The 19,142-nt window shown below is 49.4% G+C and overlaps 1 protein-coding gene across 3 annotated transcripts in view; it reads right to left on the bottom strand.

Moving 5' to 3' along the window:
* Positions 1–19,142, bottom strand: part of LOC141086533 (keratin, type I cytoskeletal 13-like) — a 116,414-nt gene that overhangs the window by 50,824 nt on the left and 46,448 nt on the right. For all 3 annotated transcript variants that reach the window (XM_073572673.1, XM_073572671.1, XM_073572672.1), the window contains exon 2: positions 869–951. In XM_073572673.1, coding sequence (XP_073428774.1) covers positions 869–951 — 83 coding nt within the window. The remainder of the gene's footprint in view (positions 1–868; positions 952–19,142) is intronic.

Here is a 19,142-nt window from a genome sequence, read left to right on the forward strand (position 1 = left end):
AGCTAAAACACCCACTGGAAATATTTATTGTATTCAAAAGTCTTCATTAAATATGATGAACAATACATTAAAAATTGACCAATGACCATTATTGTACCATTCTGTGTATACAGCTCCCATGCATAACTATATATCTCCAGGGTTATAGGTTACAACAGATTATGTTTGCAGTGAGATCATGTAGGTCATGTAGTCATTTCCTAAAGGGGTTGTCCGTCCTTGGAGTTCAAATCTGCAGGTGTGCTATCTGGCGCTGGGTGCGAGCAATCATCCTACTTCAGGCCGCATTTCGACTAGACATGTCCAGCCTCGCCCACTTCACTTGGTTTAAGCAATGCTGCACATGTCTAGTCAGCATATGACCATACGTATGCAAACTGCATAATTCTGATCACGGCCCTACGCACTCCTGGAGCCATCACCGGAGAATCCTCAGTGGGTGCTCTGTGAGGATTCACAAGTCTGTAGTCATATAGAGTGACTGCAGAATTTTACCCCAAGGCCAGACAGCCGCTTCCTATTTTACCACAAACAAGCTAGGATCCATAGTGATGCTATGCCATTTTAAGCACAGAGCTGGAAGTCTGTGTGTTTTAAACTTTCCAATCCCATTTATGGGATTCTGTAATATTGATTGTTTGCCATGTAAAGATGACGTAATGTCTACATATGAGAATATTAGCTCATGTCTGATCAATGTAATAAAAGTCAGTAATCAACATTAATTAGAAAAAATAATTAAAACAAGAACAATAACCAAGAAAACTATTCATTATCCCCAAGTCTGAGAGTGCAGACCATATAGCACAAGACCATAGATGTAACAGATGCACTTGAGAAAAAGGCTGAGAAGATAATGGACACTCACTTTGCTTTTAAACCATCCACTCTTAGTTTTGTGTTGTCGATGTCCAAGTGCAGCCCAGAGTTCGTCAGCTTCATGCTGTTTATCTTCAAGAAACAAAAACATTGTTATAAATAGAGAATTCAAATATTATAAACCTCTTATCATATCTTAAGTATCTTAAATACTCAACCACAAAGGGCAATGAGACCTTTCGACTTCAATCCTTGACCCAAAGCCAATCTGGAAGTAAACCTATATAACTGTTTTAAAATGGTCTTCATTGACCATGGAATAAGAATAAACCCACTCAATTTGAGCTTCCTCTGCGTTTGACCACAAAAATTTCCTCTCCTTTTTGTTAAAACACCAACAATGATGGAAAGAGGAAGTTATGGCAATTGTAGGAACAGCAACCACTCAGTAATAGCCCATTACAAACACATGTTGCTAAACCATACAGTATATGTCACGCGTGGTGAGGGAAAACCAAATGTAACAAAGGGAAATGGGAAAGAGGACCCAAACACTAAGGAAGGGATTTGGAGACCCCCTAGGGCAGGAGGAGGTCGACGCTGGGTCCTAGAGGCAGATGGTTCAGGAAGCAGTCTGTATGGACAGACGCTCAGACCTTCTGTGGCCTGATGCAGGATGATAGCCTGTCACCTCCGAAGTGCTTGTGACAGTGTATTTCTTGAAAAAAATGTATAAATGTCATTATGCACTGGCCAATAGGGTGTATCTATTTTGTAACTTAATTTCTCCCCTGACGTCAGTCCCTGGATCATTATAAAACACCTCAGGGACTACGACCTGGTATCAAAAAATTCTGCTTCAATTGGTTGTCAAGGAATTTAACATTGAAGGCTCATCTTTAGGTCCTGTAAAGTAGCCGAGAGTGGTAGCTGCAACTGAGCTGCTGTCCGATTGCGCTCTGGCACTTTTCAGACAAGGGGTGTTCCACTCCCAGTGGGGTGTGGGTTGAATCATACTGGTAGGCCTCCTCTGTTTCCAGGCTTCCGTCCTCAGGAGCGGCTGCATACAATGCATGAAACACCAAGTCCTTAGTAACAGTCAAACTTTTACTAAACAATCCAAGTTCATCAGGTGGGCACGAGTGGGATTGGACACAGCAATTCGCACTTCCTCCCTTTTTAGTACAACTCCTCATCTGTCTTATCACCCATTTGGTTTGGACTACCCCAAGTCTGCTGACTCCATCAGCCTCAGCGATTCACTGTCCACTCCAGCAGTGCACCCAGGGCCGACCACTTGCCTTCATGTAGTTCCATGTCCACCGGCCTTGTCATGTCAGAAAACCAAGCCCACTCCATGGTACCTGGCCCAAGTCCTTGTCTCTGGACGCTGTTGGAATGTCCATAAGAAAACTATATTTGGCCTCCAACTGCCTCGATCGGTTGGCCCATTCTGCCCCTACGAATCCACCCCACCAGAACTCCACTGTACACTTCACTGGCTGATAGAGATGAGCGAGTTTGCCTTTTTTAGGGTCGAGTTGGGTTTCATGAAACCAGACTTTCGCAAAAGTCGGGTCGAACGAAATCGGCCGACTATAGGGAAAAGTCGGAGGCCGACTGAAATACGAAACCCAATGCAAGTCAATGGGGAAGCAAAGTCGACAGGGAGTGGAGGACAGTAAACACACCTACAGTGCCCATTTCAATGCCAAAAACATCAATTCTTATTACTGAAGCTTGTCAACCTTAATTTACTTCATAATAATAGCTCCAGTGTCTGATATCCACCATTTGTAATGCTCCAGTATATGATAGGCCTCATGGATGATGCTCCAGTGTATGATGGGCCCTATTAATGCTCCATATAGAATGGGCTCCATTTCTAATGCTCCAGTGTATAATGGGCCCCGTAAATGCTGCTCCAGTGTCTGATGTCCCCCTTTTGGAATGCTCCAGTATATGATGGGCCCCATTTTTAATTAACCCAGGCATGGTATGTGAAAAGAGCTCAATGGAGTAATCTGAAGTGTGTGCTGCCACATCCTTCACTTTTGGTGTGGGTGAAAGACACAAGGGGTTGCTCCTGACAAGAAGCCTGCACTGATGACTCAGTGCTTGCATTTTTTGAAACTTCAGAAGAGGAGGCAATAGAGCTGGAGGCTGTTTCAGCAATGTAAGCCAAAAACAGTTCCTGATGCTCCGGCTTTAAAATCAGTCTACCTACTCCCAGAAAAGGGAGCCAAGTTACAGGCCTTCTGGAGCTACACCATGACGCAGGCTCAACACCTCCTGCCTTAGCTGCTATTGTGTTTTCGGCACTACCAGCAGATGCACCACCACCACCATCAGTACCAGGTGGCCACCCACGCCCGCGTCCTCTTCCACCATACTTCCTCATGTTTTGGAAAATGGACCCAAAATACCAGCAGATATATGGTACTGTATCAAAGCGTACAGCTCTATATAGTCTAGGGATAACAGTAAATCTCGTATATATTTCAGGAGGCAGACACAAACGCTCTCAGGCCAAGTATGGATTACACAATATGAAAAGCTGTAAATGGTTAATGTAACACAAGCGTACAGCTGTATACAGTGTTGGGGTAATCTTAAATCTCCAAATATATTTCCGGAGTAACAGACAGACGTTCACAGGCTCAATATGGATTACACCAGAATCTAAATAGCAAAAAAGGTTACTGTATCAGAAGCGTACAGCTGTGAACAGTGTTGGTCAAATTTGAAATCTCGGTATATATTTCCGGAGTCACCCTCAGATGCTCACCCAGTCTGGGTTTGACCATAATAAAAAATGTTGCAAAAAAGTTACTGGATAACAAGACAGCAAGTATATATATTATAGGGTACAATTGAAATCTCCATATACATAGTCCCGTAGTCACTCTCAGACGCTCACTCATTATGGATTTGACCGTAATACTAAATGTCGAACAAAGGTACTGTATAACAAGATACAAGCTGTATCGAGTATAGGGTAAAAATTGGTATCCGATTCACCGTATATATAGAAGGCGTAAACCACACACGCTCACTCACTATGGATGATACCGTAATAAAAAAATTTGAACAAAAGGTACTGTATCAGCACATACCAGGTGTATCCAGTCTAGGGGTAATTGTAAATTTCCGTCTATACTTCCGGAGTCAGACACAGACACTCACAGGCTCAGTATGTATTACACCAGAATTTAAAAAGTAGAAAAAAGGGAAAGATATTCGAAGCGTACACCAGTATACAGTGTTGTGGTACTTTTAAATCTTCCTATATATTTCAATCTCAGTAAGCCAGTCCAGACTCTCCGCTACTGGAAACTACATGGATACAAGTACAGACGGAAAGTCGAGTGTTAGCAGAAATTTGGGAATTACTCATCGCGGGAAAACCTCCCGTGTTATGACTGAGTCACCGAGGAGGAAAAAACAAAACACAAGTTCAGCCCAGAAAAACAGAGGTTGGAAACTAGCGGATTGCAGACCCCTAATCCTATCACACAACTAGCAGTAGCCGTGGAGTGTTCCTACGGTGATCCTAGATACCTCATCACAGCCGGAGATCTACATAAGCCTAAAGAGAGAAAAGGGAAAAACTGACTGCCCCAGAGCAGACCCCAAAGCAATAGGCAGCCCCCAACATATAATGACGGTGAAGCAAGATGAAAACACTAACACAGATAGAAAGATAGGTTGAGCAAACGATGGGGCCCAAGCTAATTAAAAAGGACAGGATAGAAAAGCTGCTGTCTGCAATCCGAGAAAACCCTGCTAAAAATATTACCAACACAACTGATAAGCAAAAAGGACCCTGAAGTCACTAGACTTCAAACCCTATATCAGCACTCAGAATATTCTGGAAGCAGAGCAAAAGAGAACACTGATCAAGGAAAAAGAATCCAGCACACCCCCGGCCGGGGATGGCTGAACTCCAAAAAACAAGGTAAACAAAACCAAAACTAAAAACTTATCTTTGGGAAGCAGGAATCAGACTGGTCTCCAAGAATCCAGCAGAGAAATCACCAGCAACTCAGAAGGGCGTCGGCTGCCTTATATCCAGTCAGAAGTTCCCGTTACCCAGTCACCATCCACCTGATCAGGTCTTTGGTAATCATCCTCACTACCTTCCTTCACCAGAAGTGGGAGATCCTCGGACACAAAAGATGAATGAACAGATAAGCTCACAACACTCCCGGTAGATGTTGCAGACCCTCAATTACTGTGTCTGTGGAGACAGCGAAAACGGTTCTTTGTGAAGAAAGGATTGCTTTATCGCAGTAGCTCGGATCACATCACCGTTACTCGTCTCCATCAAATTGTGATCACAGAGCGAGATGTAGACATGGTCCTCACTGCCTAACATGATGTGTCTGGTCATTTTGGAGTGCAAAAGACAGAAGCCACAGGCCGTAGGCGATTCTATTGGATTGCCATGAGAGGAGACATTGAAAAATGATGGCAGGATTGTCACACATCTGTGACTATCACAACTGTGAAAGGTGATCATAAAGCACCACTGCATCCGCTTGTAAGTTGAAGTCCATTAGAAATGGTAGCCATTGATCATCTGAAGGTAGAGGCCAGCAGGACAGGCCATAGCTACATCTTAACCATCACCGATCAATACACCAAATTTCTAGTGACTGTCCCTGTGAAGGATTTAACTGGCCAGACTACACAGCGGTGGAGCAGGGAGAGGTAAGTATTGCAACTTGCAAGTGCTGTGGCCATGACCAAGCAGGGGGGCACACTCGTTGGCGACGATACTGGCACAGGGCCCCTCATAGTACGCTGGTGCGTCTGATGTTGAGTGGGCCCCCCCACCGACAGAGACACTGTATTGTACTATGAGGCGCCCTATGCCAGTGCCGTTGGCCATCAGTGGGCCCATCCACCTTTTCAGAACTACGGCACTTGCCCGGGTGCGCCAGGTGTTGACCCCAGCCCTTGGGGGGGTGGGCAGCCCAGTTAGGGAGGTTAAAAAAATGGCATATGTTGATGTGTAGGCTGGACATTCAGCAGCTGCAAATGGCGGAATTGGGAAAGTCCGAGGAAGAGAAGGACAAAAGCGAGGCAGTTTTCTGGCAACCTATGTGTCATCAAGGTAAGGTGGGACAAAATCCTTTGAAACCCATGCATGGTTCATTTTAATGAAGGTTAGATCGTCAACATTTTGGGTTGACAGACGGGTCCTTTTTTCTGTCAGGATTGATCCAGCAGCACTGAACTCTTTCAGATAACACAATAGCAGCAGGGCAAGCGAGCTCCTGTGTCCAGTTTAGAGGCCCAATAGTCAAATGGGAATGACCTGTGAGGGAGAACATCGATATGGGAGAAGTAGTTTGTAACCATAGTTGACAACTGCTGTCTCTTGTCACTTTTAATCAATGCAGTATTAGCAGTCGTGTGAGCGGTACTTGAGGAATCAGTCCACAACATGGTCATGAAAACCATGTCTCCAACGCCACTTCGGCTGTGTGCACCACGAACACCTTCCATTGTGCCCACTACGGCTCGTGGGAGAACCAGCCCCGCTGCTGTGTGCTGTGAAAGCCTCAAACAGTTTACCAGAGTTGCTTATTTGTTAGCCAATATTATCTCTAGGTTCTCCTGTGGCTTGATGTTGTGTAATTTGCCTTTGTAGCATGGATCGAGGATGCTGGCCAGCCAGTAGTCGTCATCCTTCATCATCTTGGCAATGCGGGGGGTCCCTTTTTAGGATCCGCAAGGCATAATCGCACATGTGTGCCAATGTTCCAGGTGTCAATAATGCACTGCCACTGCTGGGTGGAGGAGCACTTTCTGGCAAATCCACATCCCTACAGTCAAGCACAAACCCTGTACCTGACCTTGGAAAGCCAACATATTCTCTTGCCCCCTGAGAAGCATCCTCCTGCCCAAAATAATCATCCCCCTCATCCTCCTCTTCTTCCTCCACCTCGTCCAGGACAGTTCCCTGACCAGACAATGGCTGACTGTTAGCAAGGCTTCCCTCCTCCTGTTCCTCCTCCGCTGCAGATGCCAGATCCTTAATGTGCTTCAAACTTTGCATGAGCAGACGCATAAGTGGGATGCTCATGGTTATGATGGCGTCGTCTGCGCTTACCAGCCGTGTGCATTCCTAAAAACACTGAAGGACTTTACAGAGGTCTTTCAGCTTTGACCACAGCACGCCCGACAATTCCATATCTTCCCTCAAACTGCCTGCCCATGTATCCTTGGGGAGGTGGAGCAATCGCTGCAGCTTCTGCATACAACTGGAGTGTATGGGTGAGCGACAGACGTGCGAGCACAGTCTTCGCACCTTATGGAGAAGGGATGTTAACTCCGGATAATTATTAAGGAAGCACTGCACCACCAGGTTCAAAGTGTGAGCCAGGCAAGGTAGGTGTGTGAGTTTTGCAAGGGCTATGGCTGCCACAAAATTACGGCCATTATCACTGACTACCTTACCTGGCTCAAGATGTAGACTGCCCAGCCAAGACTCAGTTTGTCACTGCAAGTAGTCGGCCAGTACCCCCGCGGTGTGTCTGTTGTCGCCCAAAGACATCATCTTTAACACAACCTGCTGACGCTTACCACCAGCAGTTCGTGGGACACCTCGTGTGCAACACTGCCAGCAGCGGATGGAGTGCTTGTGCGACTGCGCTCTGTGGACGAGCTTTCGATATGGAGGAGGAGGGTCGAAAGCCTACAGCCAACTGTTTCCTATACCGTGGGCTAGGCAGCACTGTTCCACCTCCGCTGTCCCCTGTAGAGCCTGCATCCACATTAACCCAGTGCGCAGTGATGGACACGTAATGGCCCTGGCCATGCCTACTGGACCATGCATCTGTTGTGAGGTGCACCTTTCCACTCAATGATTGCTTGAGTGCATGGACAATGCCGTCTTTCACATGCAGGAGGAGGGCTGGGATGGCTTTTCAAGAAAAGAAGTGCCAACTGGGTAGGTCATAGCGTGGGACTGCGTAGGCCATGAGCTTGCAGAAAGCTTCATTTTCAACCAAACGGTAGGGCATCATCTCTAATGAGATTACTTTGGCAATGTAGTCCTACTGAGAGTGTCTGGTAGGGTGAGCTGGCCTGGAGAGCTGCATATGGGGCAAGTAGCGGTGGACCGGACGGAGTGAGAGGGGGTTGGTGATGGTATTGGTGGTGATGGCCTAGATTCAGTGTTGTGTTGCAAAACCATTGTGATTCCCTGAGTGCTTTGGCCTTGTGACGATACCTCAACATTTAGTGCTGGTGATGTGCTTAACGGTGGCCTTGCAGTGGGGGAAGCGACGGAGCGTTGCTGGCTATCTTCAGTTGGAGCAGGTGCACTTGTGCTACCTGAGGTTTTGTAGTCCGTCCACGCTTGCAAGCGCATGTTGATTAAAGCATGCAACTGGTATTCAAATTTCTGAGTTGTTTACCTCGGCTAAAGGTCCTTCCGCACTTCTTATAGGTAACCTTTGCCTCGTCAGTAGAATTTTGGACAAAGAAGTGCCACACTGCACTCTTCCTACTATGGTATACATTTTCTGGCCTTGCACGCTGTGCTAAGTTGTCTGGCCAAGCTGTCCTGCAACTCTATTAGTTTTGGTCAACGTTTTTCGACAGCTACGGGCCTGCCTGATATCCGCAGCTGTGTATTGCCAACTGTTTAGCAATAAGGTTCGGATACGGCTTTAAAGAAGGCACCACTTGGATATGACACAATTTTGTTATACAATGATTAATTTAAATGATAAAACACCAAATTAATGGAATATATGATAATGATATAGCAATTACGGGAAATAGAAAATAGTATGATATTGCGTATACTTATATATTCAAACTACAAAGGTTTTGGTACATATACTCACATCAGAAAGAATAAGAGAAAGAGTCTTCACTAGGAGCATTTACATCATCTGTCCGGAAATACTTCAGCTGGAGAAGCGGTCAGCGAAGACAGAGAATGCTTCCTAGGATCTACACTGCGAAGAGCGTCCCCTTACACAGGTCCACAAAAGCTTCTGTTTTCAGTGACTGCTTCACCAGCTTTTATACGCTTTAAACAAAGGTTTACACAATATACAGTGGGGCAAAAAAGTATTTAGTCAGTCAGCAATAGTGCAAGTTCCACCACTTAAAAAGATGAGAGGCGTCTGTAATTTACATCATAGGTAGACCTCAACTATGGGAGACAAACTGAGAAAAAAAAATCCAGAAAATCACATTGTCTGTTTTTTTTTCATTTTATTTGCATATTATGGTGGAAAATAAGTATTTGGTCAGAAACAAAATTTCATCTCAATACTTTGTGATATATCCTTTGTTGGCAATGACAGAGGTCAAACGTTTTCTGTAAGTCTTCACAAGGTTGCCACACACTGTTGTTGGTATGTTGGCCCATTCCTCCATGCAGATCTCCTCTAGAGCAGTGATGTTTTTGGCTTTTCGCTTGGCAACACGGACTTTCAACTCCCTCCAAAGGTTTTCTAAAGGGTTGAGATCTGGAGACTGGCTAGGCCACTCCAGGACCTTGAAATGCTTCTTACGAAGCCACTCCTTCGTTGCCCTGGCGGTGTGCTTTGGATCATTGTCATGTTGAAAGACCCAGCCACGTTTCATCTTCAATGCCCTTGCTGATGGAAGGAGGTTTGCACTCAAAATCTCACGATACATGGCCCCATTCATTCTTTCATGTCCCCGGATCAGTCGTCCTGGCCCCTTTGCAGAGAAACAGCCCCAAAGCATGATGTTTCCACCTCCATGCTTTACAGTAGGTATGGTGTTTGATGGATGCAACTCAGTATTCTTTTTCCTCCAAACACGACAAGTTGTGTTTCTACCAAACAGTTCCAGTTTGGTTTCATCAGACCATAGGACATTCTCCCAAAACTCCTCTGGATCATCCAAATGCTCTCTAGCAAACTTCAGACGGGCCCGGACATGTACAGGCTTAAGCAGTGGGACACGTCTGGCACTGCAGGATCTGAGTCCATGGTGGCGTAGTGTGTTACTTATGGTAGGCCTTGTTACATTGGTCCCAGCTCTCTGCAGTTCATTCACTAGGTCCCCCCGCGTGGTTCTGGGATTTTTGCTCACCGTTCTTGTGATCATTCTGACCCCACGGGGTGGGATTTTGCGTGGAGCACCAGATCGAGGGAGATTATCAGTGGTCTTGTATGTCTTCCATTTTCTAATTATTGCTCCCACAGTTGATTTCTTCACTCCAAGCTGGTTGGCTATTGCAGATTCAGTCTTCCCAGCCTAGTGCAGGGCTACAATTTTGTTTCTGGTGTCCTTTGACAGCTCTTTGGTCTTCACCATAGTGGAGTTTGGAGTCAGACTGTTTCAGGGTGTGCACAGGTGTCTTTTTATACTGATAACAAGTTTAAACAGGTGCCATTACTACAGGTAATGAGTGGAGGAAAGAGGAGACTCTTAAAGAAGAAGTTACAGGTCTGTGAGAGCCAGAAATCTTGATTGCTTGTTTCTGACCAAATACTTATTTTCCACCATAATATGCAAATAAAATGAAAAAAAAAACAGACAATGTGATTTTCTGGATTTTTTTTTCTCAGTTTGTCTCCCATAGTTGAGGTCTACCTATGATGTAAATTCCAGACGCCTCTCATCTTTTTAAGTGGTGGAACTTGCACTATTGCTGACTGACTAAATACTTTTTTGCCCCACTGTAAATTTGTGTAAACATGAAAATACACAAGTTAGTTGTCTGATGTTCCAATCACATGACAGTGGCCAGCTATCATGAATAAATAACATCAAACAAAACTTGCCTCTTCGGACTATTTACTCCTGTCCTAATATTTACATATGATAAGAGTAAATCATACACCGGGGTATAAACCAGAACAAAGTTTCTTTCCAACAATATACTATGATCAGAACCCTAGCACAAAATATATATATTTCAGACTACAGTCAAAGAGATCTTTAAGATTGTATACACTATAATGGGTTTCAGATCGCCAACTATATTCCTGGTTCTACATTAGGCTTCCCCGGCCATATTTCTATGGCCTTATGTACAATAATGTGCAATTGTCTATATGCCCGGTCCACTTTTTTTGACCCCCATATGCTTTAAGACACAAATATCAGGTGATGCCTTGTCAATATACTCACACCATTCACTGCTCTTAAAATTCAAGTAAGTCAACAGCGTACACAAAGGTTAATTCTTTCCAGTAATCAAGAGTAAACATACTGTTTCAACAAGCATTGTCTTTTAGTATACTCAACACTAAGGCTGCATCTCAATAGCCATTGTGGGTCTGACCTCATGAACCCTGGTTTTCAAGAACTGGACATGAGGCCTTCAAATGCTGACATTTCAGGTTCCTATATTTCAATATACAGTAATTTCAATATGGACTCAAAATAGGCATTTTTTATATAATTCACGCTACAATCTGCAATGTCAATGCCTGCTGCGGATCCTTCTCCTTATCTGAACTTTTGCCAGCGCCACCTTCCTCCACCAATGGATGCCAATCCGGGTCAAGAACTTGGTCATCCATCACCTCCTCTTCAAAGTCATCTGCACCTTCCTCTGTGTCACCGTGTAAGGTGGTATAGTATGCGGGAAGGGGCACCCAAGTTTCATCAAGGTCAGATTCTGGCTCAGTAGACTGCGAGGGCAATGTAGTGCTCTGGGTCAATGTACCAGCAGAATCATCTAGCAGTGGCTGTGCATCAGTGCACTCCATGTCAGATTCATCTTGGACTGGGGAATTCAGGATTTCACTGGATAACCCAGGCATGGTATGTGAAAAGAGCTCCATAGAGTAATCTGAAGTGTGGGCTGCCGCATCCTTAACTTTTGGTGGGGGTGAAGGACACAAGGAAAGGTGTTTTTCCTGACCAGAACCCTGCACTGACGACTCCATGCTTACAGGTTTCGAACGTTCAGAAGAGGAGGCAATAGAGCTGGTAGCTGTTTCGGTAATGTACGCCAAAACCTGTTCCTGATGCTCCGGTGTCACGCTCGCGCCTTGGCTGAATTGCGCGAGCCGGGGGGTTGTGGCCCCACTGTGCCACAAACCAGACTACCCTGGAAGGGGTGTAACTACGGCAGCTACCTTGGTCTTCACTGAAGCCTCTGATGGTGAGGTCAGGCTTGTGCGGCAGGTAGCTGCCTGGTGCCACTCCAGGATGGTGTCTGGCTGTGGCTGCTGATCCCACTCGGGAACAGGACACCTGGACAGGTGCGAGTGACAAGCAGGCTAGACAGGCAGGCAGGTAGACACGACAGGCACGGCTGAGACAGGACAGGCGGGCACGGCTTGGAGACGCAGGACAGGCGGGCACGGCTTGGAGACGCAGGACAGGCGGGCACGGCTTGGAGACGCAGGACAGGCGGGCACGGCTTGGAGACGCAGGACAGGCGGGCACGGCTTGGAGACGCAGGACAGGCGGGCACGGCTTGGAGACGCAGGACAGGCGGGCACGGCTTGGAGACGCAGGACAGGCGGGCACGGCTTGGAGACGCAGGACAGGCGGGCACGGCTTGGAGACGCAGGACAGGCGGGCACGGCTTGGAGACGCAGGACAGGCGGGCACGGCTTGGAGACACAGGACAGGCGGGCACGGCTTGGAGACACAGGACAGGCGGGCACGGCTTGGAGACACAGGACAGATTGGCGTGGTATGAGAAGGAGCAGGTAGGGACCTGTTCACACAGCAGGTGTAGGCAGGAGGGAGTGGTGTATGCTGTAACAGGATCTGGACCTGTTCACACAGGAGGTGCAGGTATGGATATAGGCAGGAAGGAGTGGAATATGAAGGATCAGGTTTGGACCTGTTCACACAGGAGGTGCAGGTAGGCAGAGCCGCAGGAGTGCGGAGCAGGCAGAGCCGCAGGAGTGCAGAGTAGGCAGAGCCGCAGGAGTGCAGAGCAGGCAGAGCCGCAGGAGTGCGGAGCAGGCAGAGCCGCAGGAGTGCGGAGCAGGCAGAGCCGCAGGAGTGCGGAGCAGGCAGAGCGGCTAGGGAGCCGTGCAGACAGAGCGGCTAGAGTGCAGATGCACAGATAAAGCTGCGAGGGTGCAGATGCACAGATAAAGCTGCGAGGGTGCAGATGCACAGATAAAGCTGCGAGGGTGCAGATGCACAGATAAAGCTGCGAGGGTGCAGATGCACAGATAAAGCTGCGAGGACACAAGGAAAGACATGGCAGAGAAGGAACCACAAACAAGGAGACTGACAGACAGAGGTAAGACTGAATTCAGACAGAGACACCGGGACAAAGACACAGGGACCAGGATATTCTGCCTCCTGGCAGGCGGACAGAGAACAGACAAGGCACTGGGAACAAGACTCAAGGACCAGGATATTCTGCCTCCTGGCAGGCGGACAAGATACAAAGCGAGACAAAGAGTATTCCTACAGAGAAGGAGATACACAGAACAGGGCCTGGCTTCCTCAGCAGCAAGATACTAACTGAGTATAGACATTGCACAGGCAAAGGTCAGTGGGTGTGGCGAAACTAAATAGTCAAGGGCTCTAGGTGATGTGTAATCTGTCCCTTACCAAGGTGCACCCTGACTGCATAAGAACCAGAGAGTTCAGGCGCCGCCCCCCTATACACACAGTCTGGAAACATGGAGAGGAGAGGCACAGAGCTGGCAACAGACAGAATTCACAGCATGGCTTGAAGCAGAAAGTAAGTTGGTGTGCGGGGGATGGGAGGCCATGCAGTGATGCCAGCAGGGTTGTTACAGTACCCCCCCTTTACGGCCCCTCTTCCTCAAGCCTGCCAGAATGACCAGAAGAAGGAGTACGGGACTGCACACCGTCCAGGTTGACACGACATCCTTCAGGTAGGGTGGAATATGTGTGCCATCAGGAATCCCAGAGTGCCAAGCTTCTTGGTGCCCGATGGAGTCATCTTCCAACACAGAGGGTACAAAGACTTCTTCCTCCAGATTGGCAAAAAGCGGAACCCTGGCAGCTTCCGACATCGCTCCTACATCAGCCGACCAGCTAAAAACTGAAGACACCTGCACAGAGTCCCTTTTTAGCCCATTATCCAAAGAAAATTGGACCTCCTCCAGGTGAGTGAACAACGGAGATACATAGGCCACAGTTCCCACCTCTGCATCCACCTGCCATATGGAAGCTGGAGGCATACATACAGGGAGCCATTTCAACCTGTTACTCAGAAAAAACTGGACCCCCTTTTTCAGGTTAGAGGATGAGTAATGCTCCATCTTGGGACCTTCACCCACTGGCCATAGAGGAGCTGAGGGCATCCACTCAGGATCCATCTTCAGCCCTTTATCCTGGGGAAGACAATCAGGAGGCGGGGAAGACAATCAGGAGGCAGGGATGCTCTAGGGAGCAGATCACTGGCATCATTGCTGGAGATGTGTGACGAGGAGACCTCCGCTTCACCCTCTTCGGAGGCGTCATCACCCATAGACTCGACGACCAGCAGGCTGGATAAAGACAACGACTTGGCTGACTGAATCTGACGCAAGGGAACCAGACACCTCTTGTCACTTGGTGGTCTCAGGCGCGGTACCTTGCTGGGTCTCCAAACATAAATGGGCACCAGGATCTCTGGTTCAGAATGACCCATGGGCATACCAGACAGCCAATGGAAGACAAACTTCTTTGTATACCAAGCTCCGACCTGGAGCTGAAGTTGTCCTTGCAGGACTAGACTGTTCTCAAGTAGGGCTCGGCCACCACGAGACAACGCCCACACAGGCTTCGGGAGCTGTACGACAGAGACCACACACTGACTCCGTATGGCTGGCGGTTTATACACACCAAAGCTCCATGAAGGCAGAGAAACAGTCATTGGCTTCACAGGACAGAGACCAGATTCCGGCTGCAACTTTGCCCGCTTCTTTTTAGACCTCTTGGATCTTGCATGGGGGCTGCTTTGGCAGGCTGAGGAACAGATGGGTCATGGACGGTCACAGACGGAGAAGATGAATTGGCCACAGGTTTCTTTCGTCCGATCTGTTCCTGGAAGCTTGGAGGGGAAGACTCTTCAGGAGACACTGCAAAGGGCTTGTCAAAGGCTTTGCAGAAGGCCACCAGGAAGGCCGGTAAGCTCGAGGTGATGGGATCCCCTGCTTCCCAAAGGGGGTTAAGCCACTGCAACGCATCTCCTGTTAGGTAGGACATTAGTAATCCTACCTTTACCCGATCGCTGGCGAAGTAGGGAGCATGCCATTGAAAATAGTGTAGGCACTGCTCCATAAAGGCACGACACTGCTTGGGGTCCCCATCATATCTTGGCGGGTCCGAGGGAGGTTCAACTTTAGGTGTGCCAGCCTCTAGTTGAGCAAACAGTCTATTGGAGACCACAATGGTGGGTGGAGCAGTGAAGGATTGGGCTTCAGACCGGGTAAATTTATTTGGTTGCCCATACTGGCAAAAAAGTTCATCTTGCTCCGAGGGCGAAAGGACATGGGACTCAGCGGGGACCATGGCCTGTGCAAACTGTCACGCTCGTGCCTTGGCTGAATGGCGCGAGCCGGGGGGTTGTATCCCCACTGTGCCACAAACCAGACTACCCTGGAAGGGGCGTAACTACGGCAGCTATCTTGGTCTTCACTGGAGCCTCTGATGGTGAGGTCAGGCTTGTGCGGCAGGTAGCTGCCTGGTGCCACTCCAGGGTGGTGTCTGGCTGTGGCTGCTGATCCCACTCGGGAACAGGACACCTGGACAGGTGTGAGTGACAAGCAGGCTAGACAGGCAGGCAGGTAGACATGACAGGCACGGCTGAGACAGGACAGGCGGGCACGGCTTGGAGACGCAGGACAGGCGGGCACGGCTTGGAGACGCAGGACAGGCGGGCACAGCTTGGAGACGCAGGACAGGCGGGCACGGCTTGGAGACGCAGGACAGGCGGGCACGGCTTGGAGACGCAGGACAGGCGGGCACGGCTTGGAGACGCAGGACAGGCGGGCACGGCTTGGAGACGCAGGACAGGCGGGCACGGCTTGGAGACGCAGGACAGGCGGGCACGGCTTGGAGACGCAGGACAGGCGGACACGGCTTGGAGACGCAGGACAGGCGGGCACGGCTTGGAGACGCAGGACAGGCGGGCACGGCTTGCAGACGCAGGACAGGCGGGCACGGCTTGGAGACGCAGGACAGGCGGGCACGGCTTGGAGACACAGGACAGGCGGGCACGGCTTGGAGACGCAGGACAGGCGGGCACGGCTTGGAGACACAGGACAGGCGGGCACGGCTTGGAGACACAGGACAGATTGGCGTGGTATGAGAAGGAGCAGGTAGGGACCTGTTCACACAGCAGGTGTAGGCAGGAGGGAGTGGTGTATGCTGGAACAGGATCTGGACCTGTTCACACAGGAGGTGCAGGTATGGATATAGGCAGGAAGGAGTGGAATATGAAGGAACAGGTTTGGACCTGTTCACACAGGAGGTGCAGGTAGGCAGAGCCGCAGGAGTGCGGAGCAGGCAGAGCCGCAGGAGTGCAGAGTAGGCAGAGCCGCAGGAGTGCGGAGCAGGCAGAGCCGCAGGAGTGCGGAGCAGGCAGAGCCGCAGGAGTGCGGAGCAGGCAGAGCGGCTAGGGAGCCGTGCAGACAGAGCGGCTAGAGTGCAGATGCACAGATAAAGCTGCGAGGGTGCAGATGCACAGATAAAGCTGCGAGGGTGCAGATGCACAGATAAAGCTGCGAGGGTGCAGATGCACAGATAAAGCTGCGAGGGTGCAGATGCACAGATAAAGCTGCGAGGACACAAGGAAAGACACGGCAGAGAAGGAACCACAAACAAGGAGACTGACAGACAGAGGTAAGACTGAATTCAGACAGAGACACCGGGACAAAGACACAGGGACCAGGATATTCTGCCTCCTGGCAGGCGGACAGAGAACAGACAAGGCACTGGGAACAAGATTCAAGGACCAGGATATTCTGCCTCCTGGCAGGCGGACAAGATACAAAGCGAGACAAAGAGTATTCCTACAGAGAAGGAGATACACAGAACAGGGCCTGGCTTCCTCAGCAGCAAGATACTAACTGAGTATAGACATTGCACAGGCAAAGGTCAGTGGGTGTGGCGAAACTAAATAGTCAAGGGCTCTAGGTGATGTGTAATCTGTCCCTTACCAAGGTGCACCCTGACTGCATAAGAACCAGAGAGTTCAGGCGCCGCCCCCCTATACACACAGTCTGGAAACATGGAGAGGAGAGGCACAGAGCTGGCAACAGACAGAATTCACAGCATGGCTTGAAGCAGAAAGTAAGTTGGTGTGCGGGGGATGGGAGGCCATGCAGTGATGCCAGCAGGGTTGTTACAGTACCCCCCCTTTACGGCCCCTCTTCCTCAAGCCTGCCAGAATGACCAGAAGAAGGAGTACGGGACTGCACACCGTCCAGGTTGACACGACATCCTTCAGGTAGGGTGGAATATGTGTGCCATCAGGAATCCCAGAGTGCCAAGCTTCTTGGTGCCCGATGGAGTCATCTTCCAACACAGAGGGTACAAAGACTTCTTCCTCCAGATTGGCAAAAAGCGGAACCCTGGCAGCTTCCGACATCGCTCCTACATCAGCCGACCAGCTAAAAACTGAAGACACCTGCACAGAGTCCCTTTTTAGCCCATTATCCAAAGAAAATTGGACCTCCTCCAGGTGAGTGAACAACGGAGATACATAGGCCACAGTTCCCACCTCTGCATCCACCTGCCATATGGAAGCTGGAGGCATACATACAGGGAGCCATTTCAACCTGTTACTCAGAAAAAACTGGACCCCCTTTTTCAGGTTAGAGGATGAGTAATGCTCCATCTTGGGACCTTCACCCACTGGCCATAGAGGAGCTGAGGGCATCCACTCAGGATCCATCTTCAGCCCTTTATCCTGGGGAAGACAATCAGGAGGCGGGGAAGACAATCAGGAGGCAGGGATGCTCTAGGGAGCAGATCACTGGCATCATTGCTGGAGATGTGTGACGAGGAGACCTCCGCTTCACCCTCTTCGGAGGCGTCATCACCCATAGACTCGACGACCAGCAGGCTGGATAAAGACGACGACTTGGCTGACTGAATCTGACGCAAGGGAACCAGACACCTCTTGTCACTTGGTGGTCTCAGGCGCGGTACCTTGCTGGGTCTCCAAACATAAATGGGCACCAGGATCTCTGGTTCAGAATGACCCATGGGCATACCAGACAGCCAATGGAAGACAAACTTCTTTGTATACCAAGCTCCGACCTGGAGCTGTAGTTGTCCTTGCAGGACTAGACTGTTCTCAAGTAGGGCTCGGCCACCACGAGACAACGCCCACACAGGCTTCGGGAGCTGTACGACAGAGACCACACACTGACTCCGTATGGCTGGCGGTTTATACACCAAAGCTCCATGAAGGCAGAGAAACAGTCATTGGCTTCACAGGACAGAGACCAGATTCTGGCTGCAACTTTGCCCGCTTCTTTTTAGACCTCTTGGATCTTGCATGGGGGCTGCTTTGGCAGGCTGAGGAACAGATGGGTCATGGACGGTCACAGACGGAGAAGATGAATTGGCCACAGGTTTCTTTCGTCCGATCTGTTCCTGGAAGCTTGGAGGGGAAGACTCTTCAGGAGACACTGCAAAGGGCTTGTCAAAGGCTTTGCAGAAGGCCACCAGGAAGGCCGGTAAGCTCGAGGTGATGGGATCCCCTGCTTCCCAAAGGGGGTTAAGCCACTGCAACGCATCTCCTGTTAGGTAGGACATTAGTAATCCTACCTTTACCCGATCGCTGGCGAAGTAGGGGGCATGCCATTGAAAATAGTGTAGGCACTGCTCCATAAAGGCACGACACTGCTTGGGGTCCCCATCATATCTTGGCGGGTCCGAGGGAGGTTCAACTTTAGATGTGCCAGCCTCTAGTTGAGCAAACAGTCTATTGGAGACCACAATGGTGGGTGGAGCAGTGAAGGATTGGGCTTCAGACCGGGTAAATTTATTTGGTTGCCCATACTGGCAAAAAAGTTCATCTTGCTCCGAGGGCGAAAGGACATGGGACTCAGCGGGGACCATGGCCTGTGCAAACTGTCACGCTCGCGCCTTGGCTGAATGGCGCGAGCCGGGGGGTTGTGGCCCCACTGTGCCACAAACCAGACTACCCTGGAAGGGGCGTAACTACGGCAGCTACCTTGGTCTTCACTGGAGCCTCTGATGGTGAGGTCAGGCTTGTGCGGCAGGTAGCTGCCTGGTGCCACTCCAGGGTGGTGTCTGGCTGTGGCTGCTGATCCCACTCGGGAACAGGACACCTGGACAGGTGTGAGTGACAAGCAGGCTAGACAGGCAGGCAGGTAGACACGACAGGCACGGCTGAGACAGGACAG

This window comes from Dendrobates tinctorius, unplaced genomic scaffold, assembly GCF_039654945.1.
Source record: "Dendrobates tinctorius isolate UK_male_01 unplaced genomic scaffold, ASM3965494v1 ptg000032l, whole genome shotgun sequence".
NCBI classification, from domain to species: Eukaryota; Metazoa; Chordata; class Amphibia; order Anura; family Dendrobatidae; genus Dendrobates; species Dendrobates tinctorius.